Raw genomic sequence first — 18,733 nt, 5'->3', positions numbered from 1 at the left:
ACCAAAATTCAGAATTTTAACTAGAGTCTCCTTGTTGCATTTGATTTCAAAGATGCTATCTTGTATATCCCTGTTTTCATGTGTCACAGGAGATTCTTGAGATTTGCAGTGGGGGGGTGGGTCTCATTATCCATTTAGTTCTTTGCATTTTGGTTTAGCTGAGGCACCCATGGTATTTACAGAATTCCTGCCTCCTCTGATAGCCTTGTGCAGAACCAAGGTCTTTCATATCTACCCTTACCTGACCGACTGCCTGATCCAAGCTCAGAACAGTACTGGAGATGGGGAGAGGGCATCAACATATGCCCTTCTTACTTGAGCAGATTAGGGTTCATTAACAACCTGCTAAAATCAAGTCTGTGTCACCATGTGCACTACTCCCTTCTTCATGCTCATTCAAAGCAAGTGTCCCTGAATCAGGCTATCCAGCTACCAGTACTTTTACTAAACCCTCTGAGTAAAGGAGAAGAGACCTGCATTCCCCATAGGAATTTAGGTAGTCAGATCAACTGTTTATATCCTTTGCTGAAAATAAGAAAGGGTTGCCTTTCACCAAACAGTGTTTCTACGTGTGTATCCCATGTTGACTTTCGGCCCTAAAGCTCTCGGTAAACCTCTACAAGGAAGAATGACACTCTGCGAAGGCATAGCTACTACTACTACTGCATTTCCGAGTTTGTAGGTAGTCATCTGGTTCACAGTCCATGCATTCTGCAATAGACACAATATCCAGGACAAGTGCAGGGATTGCTTCAACCATTCTGAAAGGCATGCTACCCTCTTCTGCAGTTGTGTAGCCACCCCCAGGTTATTTTGGTATCAGCTTTGAGAATGTTCCCTAATGTGGTGACACCATCAGTGACCCACGAGTGATGTAGTACAGTTGTGTTACCAACTTACCATAACTGTAGATGTTAAAATGTGGTCACAGTTGCAGTCCTAATTCCCTCCCTAATGTGAATACCCATACCCCTTTCCCCCTCATTGCTTAATCCAAGTCCAAGCCACAACCTTATCTGTCCCATGGTTCAGTTGTTGAGGTTTCTTGTGAAAGGTAGGAATCTCCGGTCTTAGCCAACCCCACTTGATGTTGATAGCATGAGACCTTGGCTCACAGAGAAACTGTAGGCATATTGCTTTGTAATGAAGTAGAGGGAGGAAAGAACACAAGATGTCATGGCTTGACATCTCCTTTACAACCGGATACCTGAGGATATCGGAGGTGATGGCTAACCTTAGCATGACTTTTAGGAGGGGGGATGCTGAGTTTTTTAAGTCTAGATGTTGAACCCTCGGCTTGCTACAGAGTTCCGTAATGTGATTGCAGCAGTGACTACAATTAAGAATGTGCAGCTATGGTAAGTTGGTAATGCAGTTGTAGTTTGCTTCTGCTTTGTCAGTGTCTGTTACATAATTTTTGATTGCAAAGCCTGTTTGTGTTCTTTTCGTGGTGTACATGCGCACATATACTTCCTGCTTTCTTGTCTGTGCGTTTTCTCATCAGTGAATACACTTTGGAATAGATTTTGTAGAAGAAAAAGTCAGAACAGAGCACACACAGTAATTGTCCTAAACACTGATGTAGTTTCAGCCAGCTGCATCAAGAAGAATTGTTTTAAACTGTCACACTTTTCACCTTTGCTCAGACTCAGTAGTTTAATCCTGACAGTAACAGTGTCATTGTCTACACCCTTTATAGGCTGCCTTCCTTTTCCCTTAGGAAAACGTTCTCTGGTATGTCAGTTATTTGTCCGTGTTGATAGACGTTAATCAGACTGTGCCTGAACGTATACCTCTCATTGTCTTTAATCAAGAATCTGGACAAAGCCAAAAATAATGAGGAGTAAAGGCCCAAATCAGGGACATTTTTAAATGTTACTGTAATCCATTTAGTTAATGAAAAAGGTTTTGCAATAAATTTGAGTCAATTTGTATTTTCTCAATAATGATTATGAAACTCTTAATCTCTTGCATTATTGACCTTCTGTAGTAATCTGTGATTTACCGGAAAATCAAAAAGTTTGAGGAACAGGAAAAATGTGAGTCAAAATTGGGTATATTCTGTGAAATCAGACAGCTAAGTACTGTGCCTGAAAGTAAAAGGGTGGTTGTCAGCCCTTGTCTTTTCAGTGACACATCTGCAGATTTGTTTTCCAGCTGTCAGCGTTTTCTCAGCAAAACACAAGGCACTTTACAATTGTTAGCCATCTTCTGTTAACTCATGACTGCTAATTTAAAATTACCTTTAGCCAAATCCTTCTCTCCCCACCCACAAACAGTTTACACTCATTATATTCCACAGCACCACTATGTCAAAGAGGAGAAATTCAGACTTAAGGGCCTGGCACACACACTTAAAATAAATTATTCTGTCTTAATTTTGCTATAAATAATAATACTAACAGAAAAGTGGAATAATAAAGATGGATAACCGTTTTTTTGGTGAAGAAAGCTGAATTTTGGGTGGAGTTATCCTTTATGGAGATAGTTGGGTCTCTGCTGTACTTAAGAAAAATTAACTGTTTGCATACATTTGGAAATTCATCATTGTGTGGCTAGGAAGGAGAAATGACATTTTAATGTAACAAGCTTATACAGATGTTCTTCGTGTTTCACTGTTGCAGTCATTACATTTGGGTAATCTGTTGGCAGGTTGCCCCCAGTCGGCTTGAATTCCAAAGTCTTGGGTCCTGTGTCAGTTGTTGTCTTCTCTTCCATGACGTCAGGTCGTCAGGGATATAAAACATGCAGCCGACGCCATTTTCTTCGGTCTTTCTTGCCGCTCGGTGCCCGAAGCAGAAGCATTTCGCAAGTACTGGTCGGCCGACTACTGAAATATTCGAGTTTGAGTTTCAGAACCAAAGTCTTCACTAAAGCTAAGTACCCTGTTGGGGAAAGTTTTTCTTGCTTTTTACCGATGTCAGAAAAAGTTAATAATTGTATTACTTGTGGGAAGCAAATACCTCATAAGGATTTCCATTTATACTGTATTCCTTGCCTAGGCCCTGATCACAACGTGCCTGACTGTCGATTTTGTGCTAGATTTAACCAACACACTATTAAGCGTCGGTATATTTTTGCATCTAAGTATTTTGGAAACAGATTTAACTACCCAGAAATGTCGTTGGATAGCAATCCGACTACCGGAGTACATAAAAAATGCAAAGAAAATGACAGAGAAAGGCAGTCGAGATCCAAAACCGATGGCGAAGCTTCTCCTAACCCAGTCGCTGGTTCGCCGGTACTCAGTGAGGTGCTTTCGCAACCCCTGATAGCCGCTACCTTCGAGTTGCAGGCCTCTACCGACACCAATGTGGAGTCCGGCATGCCACAAGATACTCAAGGTATTGGACCGATGGATGTATCGCCCTCGGATGGGTCCAGAGCCGCTGAGCAGGCACCGGCTTCTGAGGGTGTATTCGGATCTCAACATTTTTATATCAAACCGACGAAAGCTGCAAAACCAAAGGCAAAGACACCTTCTAAAACTAAAAAAATGACGCTTGAGCCACGTGCACAGGCCTCTATGCCTAAAAAACAGATGATCAAAATGGCTGAAGACCTTATTACCTTGATCAGGGGTACCCATCCCTCCCCAGATAAGAGGCCTCGGCAAGACACTGACTATGAATCTTCAAATCAGGTTTCTATTTCTTCTGATCAGGAATTATCTTTACCTCCCTATGAGGATTCTGATGCTGAGGAATCTATTCCATCTGCATTTCCTCCTGAGGATTATTAATTTGGAGAAACCTGCATACTTTGAGGGAGCATTTTCACTGGGAGAGTCAAGACTTCTCAGAATCAAAAAAGAGGCTCAGGGATTTCCTTCTCTTCCCTCAGCACAAGCCTTTAGCCATTTCCCCCTGTTTTAGACATTGTGGATGATGTGTTTTTGGAGTCAAGCCTGACCCCTGACTCCTTACCTCCGGCTCCCAGTAAGCCTGACAGGTATTACAGGGTCCCTGACTCTCATAAATTTTTGTTTAGAAACCCTGCTGCTGATCCTGAAACTATTTCACAGGGTCCAAAGGGAGTTAAGGCCTCAACAGCAAAAAACCCTACCCCCTCCGACAGAGATTCAAGGGCTCTGGACAGATGGGGAAAAAAGGTTTATACATCCGCAACCTTGGCAATAAGGGCCTTAAACTGTCAATTTCATGTGCTTAAGTACCAACATGTTATGGGATTGCTAAAACAGAAAATGTTTTTTTTCAGAATGTGCCTGAAAATAAGGAATTGCAGGAATTATTGCATGCAGCTGAACAAGTTGAAAAGCATACTTTGCAATGTGGTTTTGATTCTTTAGAGGCCTCCTGCAGGGCCACAGTTACTGGATCTGTGATTAGGAGGCATGCCTGGTTAAAGGAACAAAATTTACCTAATCATGTTAAAGCTAAATTGCTAGATGCACCTTTACAGCATGATTCTCTATTTAGTATTAAGGCAGAAGAGGTTTTAAAGAAAATGGAAGACAAAGCTAAGTCTATGCAAACTGTTAAAGATTTCTTACAAGTGCAGCCACCTAGATTCAGTAGACACTGGCCTAAAAAATTGGTCCTTTCCTGTGTCAGACAGAGCTCAAAGGGGCAAATCCAGATGCCCTAAGGGTTCCAGGTACCAGGCTCAAGACTCGTACAGGTCAAAGCAGTGAGGCGCATCCATCTCCAAATCTGGAGGAGATAAAGCACAAACCTACAGAAAGCAATCCCAATGACTTCCCTCTGCCTACACCAAGCACTTATCTGTTGGCAGCACCCATAGGGGGAAAATTAGCACTTTTTGCTCAAAATTGGCAGTTAATAACCCAGGACAAGTGGGTACTAAACATCGTATCACAGAGATAGAGATTCCATTTCCACACACTGCCAATGACAAACAGTTGGCCAGATCTGCCAAAAAAACAATGAGCAGAGGCACAGAAACAGGTTACGTCCCTCATGGATATGGGGGCCATTCAGACAGTACCAGAACAGGAAAAAGGACAAGGTTTTTACTCAAGACTGTTCTTGGTACCCAGAAAGGACAAGGCCTGGCAGCCAATAGTGGATTTATCAATTTTGAACACATACCCGGACATTCCAAAATTCAAAATGCTCACTTTGCAAAAGCTTCTGCCCATGCTGGGCAAGAATGCTTGGCTGGTGACTTTAGACCTAAAAGAGGCATACCTGCATGTTCCAATAAGACGGTAGTGCAGAAGATACATCAGATTCAAGGCTGGCTTAATGCATTACCAATTCTCTGCACTGCCCTTTGGCTTATCTACTGTGCCCAGAGTCTTTACAAAGTGCCTGGCACCAGTAATTGCATTTTGCAGAAAAGTAGTATTCAAATATATCCTTACTTGGACGACTGTCTCATTCAAGCAGAGAACAAAGACACTCTTCAACGACACCTGGCATTTGTGAAAAGGCTTCTAACATGCCTAGGGTACACAATAAATGAAAATAGATCACAACTGGTACCCTCTCAAAAGATAACATTCCTGGGTGCAAGATTGAATACAACTGCCCAGATGTCTTACCTCATGCCAGACAAAGGCAACTGACTACTTACTTCAAACTGATGGCAACAAAAACCCAGTCTTCTGCAAGACAAATTCTGCAGGCTCAGGGCTTCATGGCATCCTGCATCCTACTAATTCCATATGCAAGACTGCATATGTGGAAGCTTCAGTGGTACCTAAAAAGTTTATGGAATCAACATTCACACAGTCTGGAAACAATGATTCCTCTCATCCCCTGCCTGCAACAGGAGTTTCTATTGTGGGCAAGGGCCTGTCACCAAAACATGGGACGGCCCTTCACTCTACCACCTGCCAGCCAAACCTTAACAAAAGACGCATCAGATTATGCCTGGGGGGTCCACATGGCAGGAAGATGCATTCAGGGCATGTGGGCACCAAATCAAATGCATCTACTTATCAACCAGAAAGAGATGCTAGCTGTTCAAAATGCCCTAACAGCCTTCAAGGACTTACTTCATCCAGGACAACTGCTGATAAAGACGGACAACACCACAGTCATGTGGTATATAAAGCAAGGGGGCACACAATCATACCCCCTTTGCAGATTAGCCATGGCACTGTTCGACACAGCTTTGACCAACCAAATAAATCTTCAAGCTCAATTCCTTTCAGGAAAACAAAACACTCTGGCAGACGATTTAAGCAGAAACCTTACTGATTCTCACGAGTGGAAACTAAATCCACAAGTTTTCAGCATAACAGGGAAACTGGGGAGCCCGGACATAGATCTATTTGCCTCTCCTCAAAATTATCATTTGAAAAGATTCTGCACAAGGACTTATCACAGACAAACATGAAAAGTCGACGCCCTATCCTTCAGTTGGAAAAACCTATCAGTTTACGCCTTTCCCCCTCTGCCTCTTCTACCCAAGGCCCTCCTAAAAGTCAGACAAGAGAAGCCAAAGATGATATTAATTGCCCCGGACTCGCCCCGCCAATACTGGTACCCAATCCTAAGGAATTTGTCTCAATACCCAGTTTGGACCTTGCCTCAAAAACCACAACTACTGTCCCAGCAAAACAGTCAGATCCCGAACAATCAACTACTGACTCTGAACCTGGCAGCATGGCTAATCCTGTAATCATAAAGACGACACCTCTCAGTAAAGCTGTGATGGATGTCATTTTGGAAGCCAGAAGGCCTAGTACTAGAAAATCTTATGCTGGCAAATGGAAGAGATTCTGTGCTTGGAATCAAGCACAAGGAACTGATAGAGCAGAACCGCATATTCCTCCGATATTACAATACTTAACTGAGATGCTTGACAAAGCCCTATCTTTTTCATCAATCAAAATCCATGCCTCTGCCATTTTGGCTCATTACAATAGAGCCACCAATCTTTTCTCATCCTTTACTAAAGCAGTATCTTAGAGGAGCCAAAAATTTAAGGCCTCCTAGAAGATCACCATTACCTGCATGGGACCTCAATTATGTGTTGGAAAAGCTCACCCTGCCTCTATTTGAACCAGCTGCTACTGCTAATATAAAGTTTTTATCATGGAAGACAGCTCTGCTACTAGCAATTACTTCAGCAAGAAAATTTTCAGAGCTACAGACTCTTATGGCTGTAGAGCCTTTTGCCATATTTTACCCAGACAGGGTGTCTCTGAGGACAAATCCTACTTTTATGCCTAAGGTAGTTTCCAGTGTGGCTCTTAACCAAACAATTCATCTGCCAACTTTTTATCCAAATCCGCAGAACAAAGGGGAGAGAATTCTGCATTCCTTGGACGTACACAGACAGCTAAGATTCTACTTGAGCAGGACTAAAGCTCTAAGAGAAACTGAGCAATTACTAGTGTCATATGCTGCAGGATCAGAAGGAAAGGCTTTTTCAAAGCAGACAATTTCAAAGTGGATAAGCCATTGCATCCGTTTCTGCTACTTACACCATGACAAACCTGTGCCCAAGGGCATTAGGTCTCACTCCACCAGGGCTGCAGCTACTTCAGCAGCTTTTCTCAGAGTAGTAACAGCCAAGGACATTCTAGAGGCTGCTACTTGGAGTTCTGGTCACACCTTTACAAAGCATTACCATTTGCCTCTCTACTCTTAAGTCCAGGGCAGGCTTTGCCACTGCAGTGCTGCTGGGCCTTATAGCCTCACCTAATGCTGTTTAGCTCCAGCCTCCCAACCATAGCTTTGGGATTCTACCCATATGTAATGACTGCAACAGTGAAACACGAAGAACATAGTACAGTTGTGTACACTTACCATAAATGTAGATGTTCGAGTGTATTCACTGTTGCAGTCCAGGTTACCCTCCCGCCATCCCCCTGTCATTCTACAGTTTAGCTTTCCTTCTATATCTTCTACAACCTATGTGGTGTATTTGCTTGTAGATGAAGGTAAAGTTTATATTGACTCGTGTAGATATATATATATATATATATTTAGAATATTGCCACCTTTTTGGGGGCACCTGACATCGGAGGCAAGAAAAACTAAAGAAAATGGCGTCGGCTGCATGTTTTTATACCCCTGACGACCTGACGTCATGGAAGAGAAGACAGCAACCGTCGCAGGACCCAAGACTTTGGAACTCAGGCTGACTGAGGGCAACCTGCCAGCAGATTACCCAAATGTAATGACTGCAACAGTGAATACACTCGAACATCTACATTTATGGTAAGTGTACACAACTGTACTTTCCCTTGAACTAGATTTCCACTTTGCATGAAGGACTTGTAGCAGACTGTGTATTTTGCTGTGATTAACAGAGAGAACTAACAATGATGATTACAGCATTTCTGTTAATAGTGTGCTTGTTCAGGATGCTGGATTTCAGACCTCGGGTATTGTGCTTTGCCATAAGGTTAAGATACTTACTGTTTCTTGTTGCCTTTTGTTTCTTGGGTTGTCCAGATGTGAAGCCGAAGGCTGAAGACTTGGATAAGCAGTTGGTGCATCGATATGTTCCAAATGGTGGCTTTGAACTTGCTAATGGACAGGCTTCACATGAAATGGAGAATGAAGATGATGATGATGACATATCTGATTCTAGCAGTCCACCAATGCCGTACATACAGAGGCCAGTTCCAGAAGGTTGCTGCACTACAGATGGTTAGTACTCATTTTATATATTTATTACTGCCCTTATTAGGAGGATGGAACTTTGCTTGATTCATAGATTATTTTATAGTAAAATAGTAAAAAAGAAATGTCTTCACTGACTGCGACAAGCCAGCAGTAAACACTAGAAAATTAATTCACTGTACTATATTATACTGCACTGTACTATTTGTGTACATATTACCATTCTGTAATATAACTGTATTAAATCTATTATATGTACCAGTCATTTACGTAAGTATAGTTCTGAGAGGTACAACACGTCCCACACATAGGTACATGCACCTCTAAATAGAACTTCAGAGACTTGAGTTATTGTCGTATGCTTATGTCTTTTAGTGTTCTTGGGTTATTGTTCACTTGCCAAAGGGAATGGAAGTTTGAGGTATGACATGTAAAGTGCATGTAAATTTTAGTGCACTTCAGAGTATTAGTCTATGCTTATGAGCCCCTTTGTAAGGAAGCCATGAGTGCAGTCATTAGCATGTATTTACTTTATTAAACTAATATTGTCATGTCGTGGAATAAAATGAGTTACAGCTTGTGTGTAATGAGAGAACAGAAATGCTTGTGTTTGAGAGAAGAGAAATGCTCTTCAGACCTGCCTGACAAAACCTCTTTAATATTTTTAATGAAATGTGATTGTTGCACAGTGAAATACAGTACTGTAAAGAGATTATCTATCAGTCTGGAATCAGGGACGGAGCCAAAAATAAGGATACACAATGGACCAAAGTTAGTCACACATTGTTGTTGTTGTTACTGTTATAAGTATGACTAAAAGTATTTTAGAATAAGTAGATTCTATTAGCATGCTTTTCTGAAAAATAAAAAAGTGAACTCTTATTGGTGGTGGTGTCTCCATTCTTCACTGGTTTAATATATAATCAGAGATGTTATAAGGAATAGAAAACATTTTGAAACAAAATCAGTGATGTTCCTGCAGGGGTCCAAATGGAGAGATGATAAAATCAGCAAGCAAAGGAGAGTAGTACTGCTAAAACTAAATTCAGCCTCAAGTCTTGGTGAGTACCTTCACGAGGTGAACCCTGTTTTTACAAAGTCTCACCAAGACACTGAAATATAGACTGTACTTTATATAGCATATATCATGAATAGAAGTAGGCTCAAAAATAAAGAAGTCAGTTGGCCTCACAAGTCCCAGGATAAAAAAAGTGCCTAATCCCGATGTGTGCACTGGTGCCAGGAGTGAAAAAAAGACACTGTGGAATCCTCAAGACACAGAAATGTTTCTACAATGCAGTGATATTCTTCGTGTTTCAGTGTTGCAGTCATTACATTTGGGTAATCTGCTGGCAAGTTGCCCTCAGTCGGCCTGAATTCCAAAGTCTTGGGTCATGCGTTGGTTGCTGTCTCTTCTTCCATGATGTCAGGTCGTCAGGGGTATAAAACAGGCAGCCGACACCATTTTCGTTAGTCTTTCTTGCCACGCGGTACCTGAAGCAGAAGTAGTTCGCAAGTGCCCGTCGGCCGACTCCTGAAATTTTCGAATTCGAGTTTCAGAACCGAAGTCTTCACTAAAGCTAAGTACCCCATTGGGGAAACTTTTTCTTGCTCCATACCGATGTCAGTAAAAGTTAATAATTGCATTACTTGTGGGAAGCAAATACTTCATAAGGATTTCCATTTGTGTACTGTATTCCTTGCCTAGGCCCTGATCATAATGTGCCTAGCTGTCGGTTTTGTGCTAGATTTAACCAACGCACTATTAAGCGTCGGTATGTCTTTGCTTCACAATATTTTGGAAACAGATTTAACTATCCTGAAATGTCATCAGATAGCAATCCGACTACCAGAGTTCACAAAAAACGCAAAGAAAAGGGCAGAGACAGACCGTCGAAGTCCAAAACCGATGACGAAGCTTCTCCTAAGCCAGTCGCCGGTACTCAGTGAGGCGCTTTCACAGCCCCTGATACCCACTACTTTCGAGTCGCAGGCCTCTACCGACACCCACGTGGAGTCCGGCATGCCGCAAGATTCTCAAAGTATTGTACCCACGGATGTCTCTCCCTCAAATGGGTCCGGAGCCGCTGAGCAGGCACCGGCTTCTGAGGGTGTCTTCAGGCCTCAGCATTTCTATATAAAACCGACGCCAGCTTCAAAATCAAAGACAAAAGCAACTTCTAAAGCTAAAAAAGCGACGCATGAGCCACGTGCTCAGGCCTCTATGCCCAAAAAGCACATGATCAAAATGGCTGAAGGCCTAATTACCTTGATCAGGGGTTCCCAACCCCCTCCTGAAAAGAGGCCTAGGCATGACACTGATTATGAATCTTCAGATCAGGTTTCTTTTTCTTATGATTCCTCTTCTGATCAGAAATTATCTTTACCTCCCTATGAGGATTTGATGCTGAGGAGTCTATTCCATCTGCATCTTCTCCTGAGGATTATTAATTTGGAGAAACCTTGCATATTTTGAGGGAGCATTTTCACTGGGAGAGTCAAGACTTCTCAGAATCAAAAAAGAGGCTCAGGGATTTCCTCCTCACTCAGCACAAGCCTTTAGCCATTCCCCCTGTTTTAGACATTGTGGATGATGTGTTTTCGGAGTCAAGCCTGACCCCGACTCCTTACCTCCGGCTCCCAGTAAGCCTGACAGGTATTACAGGGTCCCTGACTCCCATTTTATTTAGAAACCCTGCTACTGATCCTGAAACTATTTCACAGGGTCCAAAGGGAGTTAAGGCCTCAACAGCAAAAAATCCTACCCCCTCTGACAGAGATTCAAGGGCACTGGACAGATGGGGAAAAAAGGTTTATACATCTGCAACCTTGGCAATCAGGGCCTTAAACTGTCAATTTCATATGCTTAAGTACCAACGACATGTTATGGGATTGCTGAAACAGAAAATGATATTGATTTCAAAATGTGCAGAAAGTAGAGAATTGCAGGAATTATTGCATGCAGCTGAACAAGTTGGAAAGCATACTTTGCAATGTGGTTTTGATTCTTTAGAGGCCTCCTGCAGGGCTGCAGTTACTGGATCTGTGATTAGGAGGCATTCCTGGTTAAAGGAACAAAATTTTCCTGATCATGTTAAAGCTAAATTGCTAGATGCACCTTTACAGCATGACTCTGTTTGGTATTAAGGCAGAAGAGGTTTTAAAGAAAATGGAAGACAAAGCTAAGTCTATGCAAACTGTTAAAGACTTCTTACAAGTGCAGCCACCAAGATTCAGTAGACACTGGCCTACAAAAAATTGGTCCTTTCCTGTGTCAGACAGAGCTCAAAGGGGCAAATCCAGATGCCCTAAGGGTTCCAGATACCAGGCACAAGACTCCTACAGGTCAAAGCAATGGGGCGCATCCACCTCCAAATCTGGTGGAGATAAAGAGCAAATCTACAGAAAGCAATCCCAATTACTTCCCTCTGCCTACACCAAGCACGTATCTTTTGGCAGCACCCATAGGGGGAAATTTAGCACTTTTTGCTCAAAATTGGCAGTTAGTAACCCAGGACAAGTGGTTACTAAACATCGTATCACAGGGATACAGATTCCATTTCCACACTCTGCCAATGGCAAATGGTTGGCCAGATCTGCCAAAAAATCAATGGGCAGAGGCACAGAAACAGGTTACGTCCCTCATGGATATGGGGGCCATTCAGACTGTACCAGAACAGGAAAAAGGACAAGTTTTTTTACTCAAGACTGTTCTTGGTGCCCAGAAAGGACAAGGCCGGGTGGCCAGTACTGGATTTATTGATTTTGAACACATACCTGGACATTCCAAAATTCAAAATGCTGACTTTGCAGCAGCTTCTGCCTATGCTGGGCAAGAAAGCTTGGCTGGTGACTTTAGAACTAAAAGAGGCATACCTGCATGTCCCAATAAGACAGTCGAGCAGAAGATACCTCAGATTCAAGGCTGTCTTAATGCATTGCCAATTCTCTGCACTGCCCTTTGTCTTATCTACTGCGCCCAGGGTCTTTACAAAGTGCCTGGCACCAGTAATTGCATTTTGCAGACAAAGAAGTATACAAATATATCCTTATTTGGATGACTGTCTCATTCAAGCAGAGAACAAGGACACTCTTCTTCAACACCTGGCATTTGTGAAAAGGCTTCTAACATGCCTAGGGTACACAATAAACGAAAAGAAATCACAACTGGTACCCTCTCAAAAGATAACATTCCTGGGTGCAAGCTTGAATACAACTGCCCAGATGGCTTACCTCACGTCAGACAAACAAAGGCAACTGACTACTTAGTTCAAACTGATGGCAAGAAAAACCCAGTCTTTTGCAAGACAAATTCTGCAGGCTCTGGGTTTCATGGCATCCTGCAAATTCCATATGCAAGACTGCATATGAGGAAACTTCAATGGTACCTAAAAAGTTTATGGAGTCACCATTCACACAGTCTGGAAACAATGATTCCTCTCATTCCCTGCCTGCAACAGGAGTTTCTATGGTGGGCAAGGGCCTGTCACCAAAACATGGGCCGGCCCTTCACTCTACCCCCTGCCAGCCAAATCTTAACAACTGACACATCAGATTATGCCTGGGGGGCCCACATGGCAGGAAGATGCATTCAGGGCATATGGGCACCAAAGCAAATGCATCTACATATCAACCAGAAAGAGATGCTAGCTGTTCAAAATGGCCTAACAGGCTTGAAGGACATAATTCATCCAGGACAACTACTGATAAAGACAGACAACACCACAGTCATGTTGTGTATAAACAAGCACACACACTCATACCCCCTTTGCAGATTAGCCATGGCACTGTGGGACACAGCTTTGACCTACCAAATACATCTTCAAGCTCAATTCCTGCCAGGCAAACAAAACACTCTGCCAGACGATTTAAGCAAAAACCTTATGGATCCTCACGAGTGGAAACTAAATCCACAAGTCTTCAGCATGATAACAGAGAAACGGGGGAGCCCAGACATAGATCTGTTTGCCTCTCCTCAAAATTATCAATTGAAAAGATTCTGCACAAGGACTTATCACAGACAAGCATGAAAAGTCAACGCCCTATCCTTCAGTTGGAAAAACCTATCAGTTTACGCTTTCCTCCTCAGCCTCTTCTACTCAAGGTCCTCCTAAAAGTCAGACAAGAGAAGCCAAAGATATTAATTTCCCTGGACTGGCCCCACCAATACTGGTACTCAATCCTAAGGAACTTGTCTCAATACCCAGCTTGGACCTTGCCTCAGACCACAACTACTGTCCCAGCAAAACAGTCAGATCCTGCACAATCAACTACAGACTCTGAACCTGGCAGCATGGCTAATCATGTAATCATACAAACGGCACCTCTCAGTAAAGCTGTGATGGATGTCATTTTGGAAGGCAGAAGGCCTAGTACTAGAAAATTGTATGCTGACAAATGGAAGAGATTCTGTGCTTGGAATCAAGCACAAGGGACTGATACAGCAGAACCACATATTCCTCAGATATTACAGTACTTAACTGAGATGCTTGACAAAGGCCTATCTTTCTCATCAATCAAAATCCATGCCTCTGCCATTTCGGCTCATTACAATACAGAGCCACCAATCTTTTCTCATCCTTTACTAAAGCAGTATCTTAGAGGAGCCAAAAATTTAAGGCCTCCTAGAAGATCACCACTACCTGCATGGGACCTCAATTATGTGTTGGAAAAGCTCACCCTGCCTCCATTTGAACCAGCTTCTACCGCTGACATAAAGTTCTTATCATGGAAGACAGCTCCGCTACTAGCAATGACTTCAGCAAGAAGAGTTTCAGACCTACAGGCCCTCATGGCTGTAGAGCCTTTTATCTTATTTCACCCAGACAAGGGTGTCTCTGTGGACAAATCCTACTTTTATGCCTAAGGTGGTTTCCAGTGTGGCTCTTAGCCAAACAATTCATCAGCCAATTTTTTATCCAAATCCGCAGACCAAAGGGGAGAGAATTCTGCATTCCTTGGACGTACACAGACAGCTAAGATATTACTTGAGCAGGACTAAAGCTCTAAGAAAAACTGAGCAATTACTAGTGGCATATGCTGCAGGATCAGAAGGAAAGGCTATTTCAAAGCAGACAGTTTCAAAGTGGATAAGCCACTGCATCCGCTTCTGCTACTTACACCATGGTAAACCTGTGCCCAAGGGCATTAGGTCTCATTCCACCAGAGCTGCAGCTGCTTCAGCAACCTTTCTCAGAGGAGTACCAACCAAAGACATTCTAGAGGCTGTTACTTGGAGTTCGATTCACACCTTTACAAAGCATTACCATATGCCTCTCTACTCTAAGTCCAGGGCAGACTTTTCCACTGCAGTTCTGCAGGGCTTTTTAGCTGCGCCTAATGCTGTTTAGCTCCAGCCTCCCAACCCTAGCTTTGGGATTCTACCCAAATGTAATGACTGCAACAGTGAAACACTGAGAACATAGTACAGTTGTGTACACTTAACATAAATGTAGATGTTTAGAGTGTATTCACTGTTGCAGTCCATGTTACCCTCCAGCCATCCCCCTGTCATTCTGAAGTTTGTCTTTCCTTCACCATCTTCTACAACCTATGTGGTGTATTTGCTTCTAGATGAAGGTAAAGTTTATATAGATGCATGTATTTATATATATATATATATATATATATATATATATATATAATATTGCTACCTTCTTTTTGGGGGCACTTGACATCTGGGGCAACACAAACTAAAGAAAATGGCGTTGGCTGCATGTTTTATACCCTTGACAACCTGACGTCATGGAAGAGAAGACAGCAACCGACGCAGGACCCAAGACTTTGGAATTCAGGCCGACTAAGGTCAACCTCTTACCCAAATGTAATGACTGCAACAGTGAATACTCTCTAACATCTACATTTATGGTAAGTGTACACAACTGTAATTTTCTATTTCTTCTGATTCCTTTTCTGATCAGGAATTATCTATGCCACCGTATGAGGATTCTGATGCTGAGGAATCTGTTCCATCTGCATCTCCTCCTGAAGATTATTCCTTTGGAGAAACCTTGCATACTTTGAGGGAGCATTTCCACTGGGAGAGTCAAGATTTCTCAGAATCAAAAGAGGCTTAGTGATTTCCTCCTCCTCCCTCATCATAGGCCTTTAGCCATACCTCCTCTTTTAGACATTGTGGATGATGTGTTTTCGGAGTCAAGCTTGACTCCAGACTCTACCTCCGGCTCCTAGCAAGCCAGACAGATATTACAGGGTTCCTGATTCACACAATTTTTTTATTTAAATACCCTGCTGCTGACTCTGAAACTAGTTCATAGGGTCCAAAAGGTGTAAAGGCCTCAACAGCAAAAAATCCTACGCCCTCTGATAGTGATTCCCGGGCATTGGATAGATGGGGAAAGAAGGTTTATACATCTGCAACATTTGCAATTAGGGCCTTAAACTGCCAGTTCCATATGCTTAAGTATATCAACAGCATGTTATAGGATTACTGAAACAGAAAATATTGTTTATTTCCGAATGTGTAGGAAATAAAGAATTGCAGGAATTATTGCATGCAGCAGAACAAGTTGGAAAGCATACTTTGCAATATGGTTTTGATTCCTTAGAGGCCTCCTGCAAGGCCGCAGTTACTGGATCTGTGATTAGAAGGCATGCCTGGCTAAAAGAGCAAAATTTGCCTGATCATGTTAAAGCTAACTTGCTTGGATGCACCTTTACAGCATGATACTCTGGTATTAAGGCAGAAGAGGTTTTAATGAAAATGGAAGACAAAGCTAAGTCTATGCAAACTGTAAAAGACTTCTTACAAGTGCAGCCACCAAGATTCAGTAGATCCTGGCCTACAAAAAAAATTGGTCCTTTCCTGTGTCCAACAGAGCTCCACGGGGCAAATCCAGGCGCCCTAAAGGTTCTCGATACCAGTCACAGGATTCTTACAGGTCAAAGCAATGGGGTGCCTCTACCTCCAAATCTGGAGGAAACAAAACGCAACCCTACAGTAAACAGTCTCAATGACTTCCCTCTGCCATCACCAAGCACTTATCTTTTGGCAGCTCCCTTAGGGGGAAAATTAGCACTTTATGCTCAAAATTGGCAGTTAATAACCCAGGATAAGTGGGTATTAAACATAGTATCTCAGGGATACATATTCCACTTCCACACACTGCTAATTCCAAATGGTTGGCCAGATCTGCCAAAAAATCAATGGGTAGAGGCACAGAAACAAGTTACGTCCCTCATGGATGTGGGGGCTATTCAACCAGTACCAGAACAGGAAAAAGGACAAGAATTTTACTCAAGACTGTTCTTTGTACCCAGAAAAGACAAGGCCTGGCACCCAGTACTGGATTTATCAATTCTGAACACATTCCTGGACATTCCAAAATTCAAAATGCTAACTTTGCAGCAGCTTCTGCCCATGCTGGGCAAGAATGCTTGGCTAGTGACTTTAGACTTAAAAGAGGCATACTTGCATATCCCAATAAGGGAATCATGCAGAAGATACCTCCGTTTCAAGGCTGACTTTATGCATTACCAATTCTTTGCACTGCCGGTTGGCTTATCTACTGCACCCAGGGTCTTTACAAAGTGCCTGGCACCAGTAATTGCGTTTTGCAGACAAAGAAGTATACAAATCTATCCTTACTTGGACGACTGTCTCATTCAAGCAGAGAAGAAGGACATTTTTCTTCAGCATCTGGCGTTTGTGAAAAGGCTTCTAACATGCCCAGGGTACACATTAAACTAAAAGAAATCACAACTGGTACCCTGTCAAAAGATAACATTCCTGGGTGCAAGCTTGAATACAGCTCCCCAGATGGCTTTCCTCATGCCAGACAAACAAAGGCAACTGACTATTTACTCCAAACAGATGGCAACAAAAACCCAGTTATCTGTAAGACAATTTCTGCAGGCTTTGGGGTTCATGACATCATGCATTCTACTGATTCCATATGTAAGACTGCATATGAGGAAACTACAGTGATACCTAAAAAGTTTATGGAGTCAACATTGTCACAGTCTGGAAACAGTGATTCCTCTCATTCCCTGCCTACAACAGGAGTTTATTTGGTGAGCAGAGGCATGTCACCAAAACATGGGATGGTCCTTCACTCTTCCCCCCTGCCAACCAAACCTTAACTACAGACACATCAGACTATGCATGGTGGGCCTACCTGGTGGGGAGGATGCATTCAGGGCATATGGACCCCAAAACAAATGCATCTGCATATCAACCAAAAAGAGATGTTAGCTGTTCAAAATGTCCTGACAGCCTTCAAGGACTTACTTCATCCAGGACAGCTACTGATAAAGACGGACAGCACCCCCGTTATGTGGTGCATAAACAAGCAGGGGGGCACACACTCATACCCCCTTTGCAGAACAGCCATGGCATTGTGGGACACAGCCTTGACTTACCAAGTATATCTTCAAGCTCAATTCCTGCCAGGAAAGCAAAATACTCTGGCAGACGACTTCAGCAGAAACCTTATGGACCCTCACGAGTGGAACCTAGATCCATAAGTCTTCAGCATGATAACAAAGAAATGGGGGAGCCCGGACATAGACCTATTTGCCTCTCCTCGGAATTATCAACTGGACAAATTCTGCACAAGGATTTATCACAGACAAGCATGGAAAGTGGATGCCCTATCCTTCAGTTGGAAAAACCTCAGTTTACGCCTTTCCTCCTCTGCCTCTCCTTCCCAAGGTCCTACTAAAGGTCAGACAAGAAAAAACAAAAATTATACTAATTGCCCCGGACTGCCTTGGCAACACTGGTACCCAATCCTAAGGAATATGTCTCAATTCCCAGCTTGGTACTTGCCTCAAATACCTCACTTACTGTCTCAGCAAAACAATCAGATCCTGCACAATCAGCTCCAAACACTGAACCTGGCAGCATGGCTAATCATGTAGTTATGCAAACAACACCTCTCAGTAAATCTGTGATGGATGTCATTTTGGAAGCCAGAAGGCCTAGTAGTAGAAAATCTTATGCTGATAAATGGAAGAGATTCTGTGCTTGGAACCAGGCACAAGGAACTGACACAGCAGAGCCAAATATTCCTCAGATTTTACAATACTTGACAAAGGCCTATCTTTTTCATCAATAAAAATCCATGCCTCTGCCATCTCGGCTCATTACAGCACAGAGCCACAGATCTTTTCTCACCCTTTGCTAAAACAGTATCTTAGAGGGG

At 42.7% G+C, this 18,733-nt stretch overlaps 1 protein-coding gene across 1 annotated transcript in view; it reads left to right on the top strand.

The window, feature by feature from the left end:
- Positions 1-18,733, top strand: part of GREB1L (GREB1 like retinoic acid receptor coactivator) — a 3,215,862-nt gene that overhangs the window by 1,103,344 nt on the left and 2,093,785 nt on the right. The window contains exon 5 of the mRNA XM_044065377.1: positions 8,397-8,594. Coding sequence (XP_043921312.1) covers positions 8,397-8,594 — 198 coding nt within the window. The remainder of the gene's footprint in view (positions 1-8,396; positions 8,595-18,733) is intronic.

The sequence above is a fragment of the Protopterus annectens genome, chromosome 3.part0 (assembly GCF_019279795.1).
Source record: "Protopterus annectens isolate FY-2018-M chromosome 3.part0, PAN1.0, whole genome shotgun sequence".
NCBI lineage: Eukaryota > Metazoa > Chordata > Ceratodontiformes > Protopteridae > Protopterus > Protopterus annectens.
The sequence above is the reverse complement of the archived record's forward strand: the minus strand, read 5'-3'. Positions and strand labels throughout refer to the sequence as shown.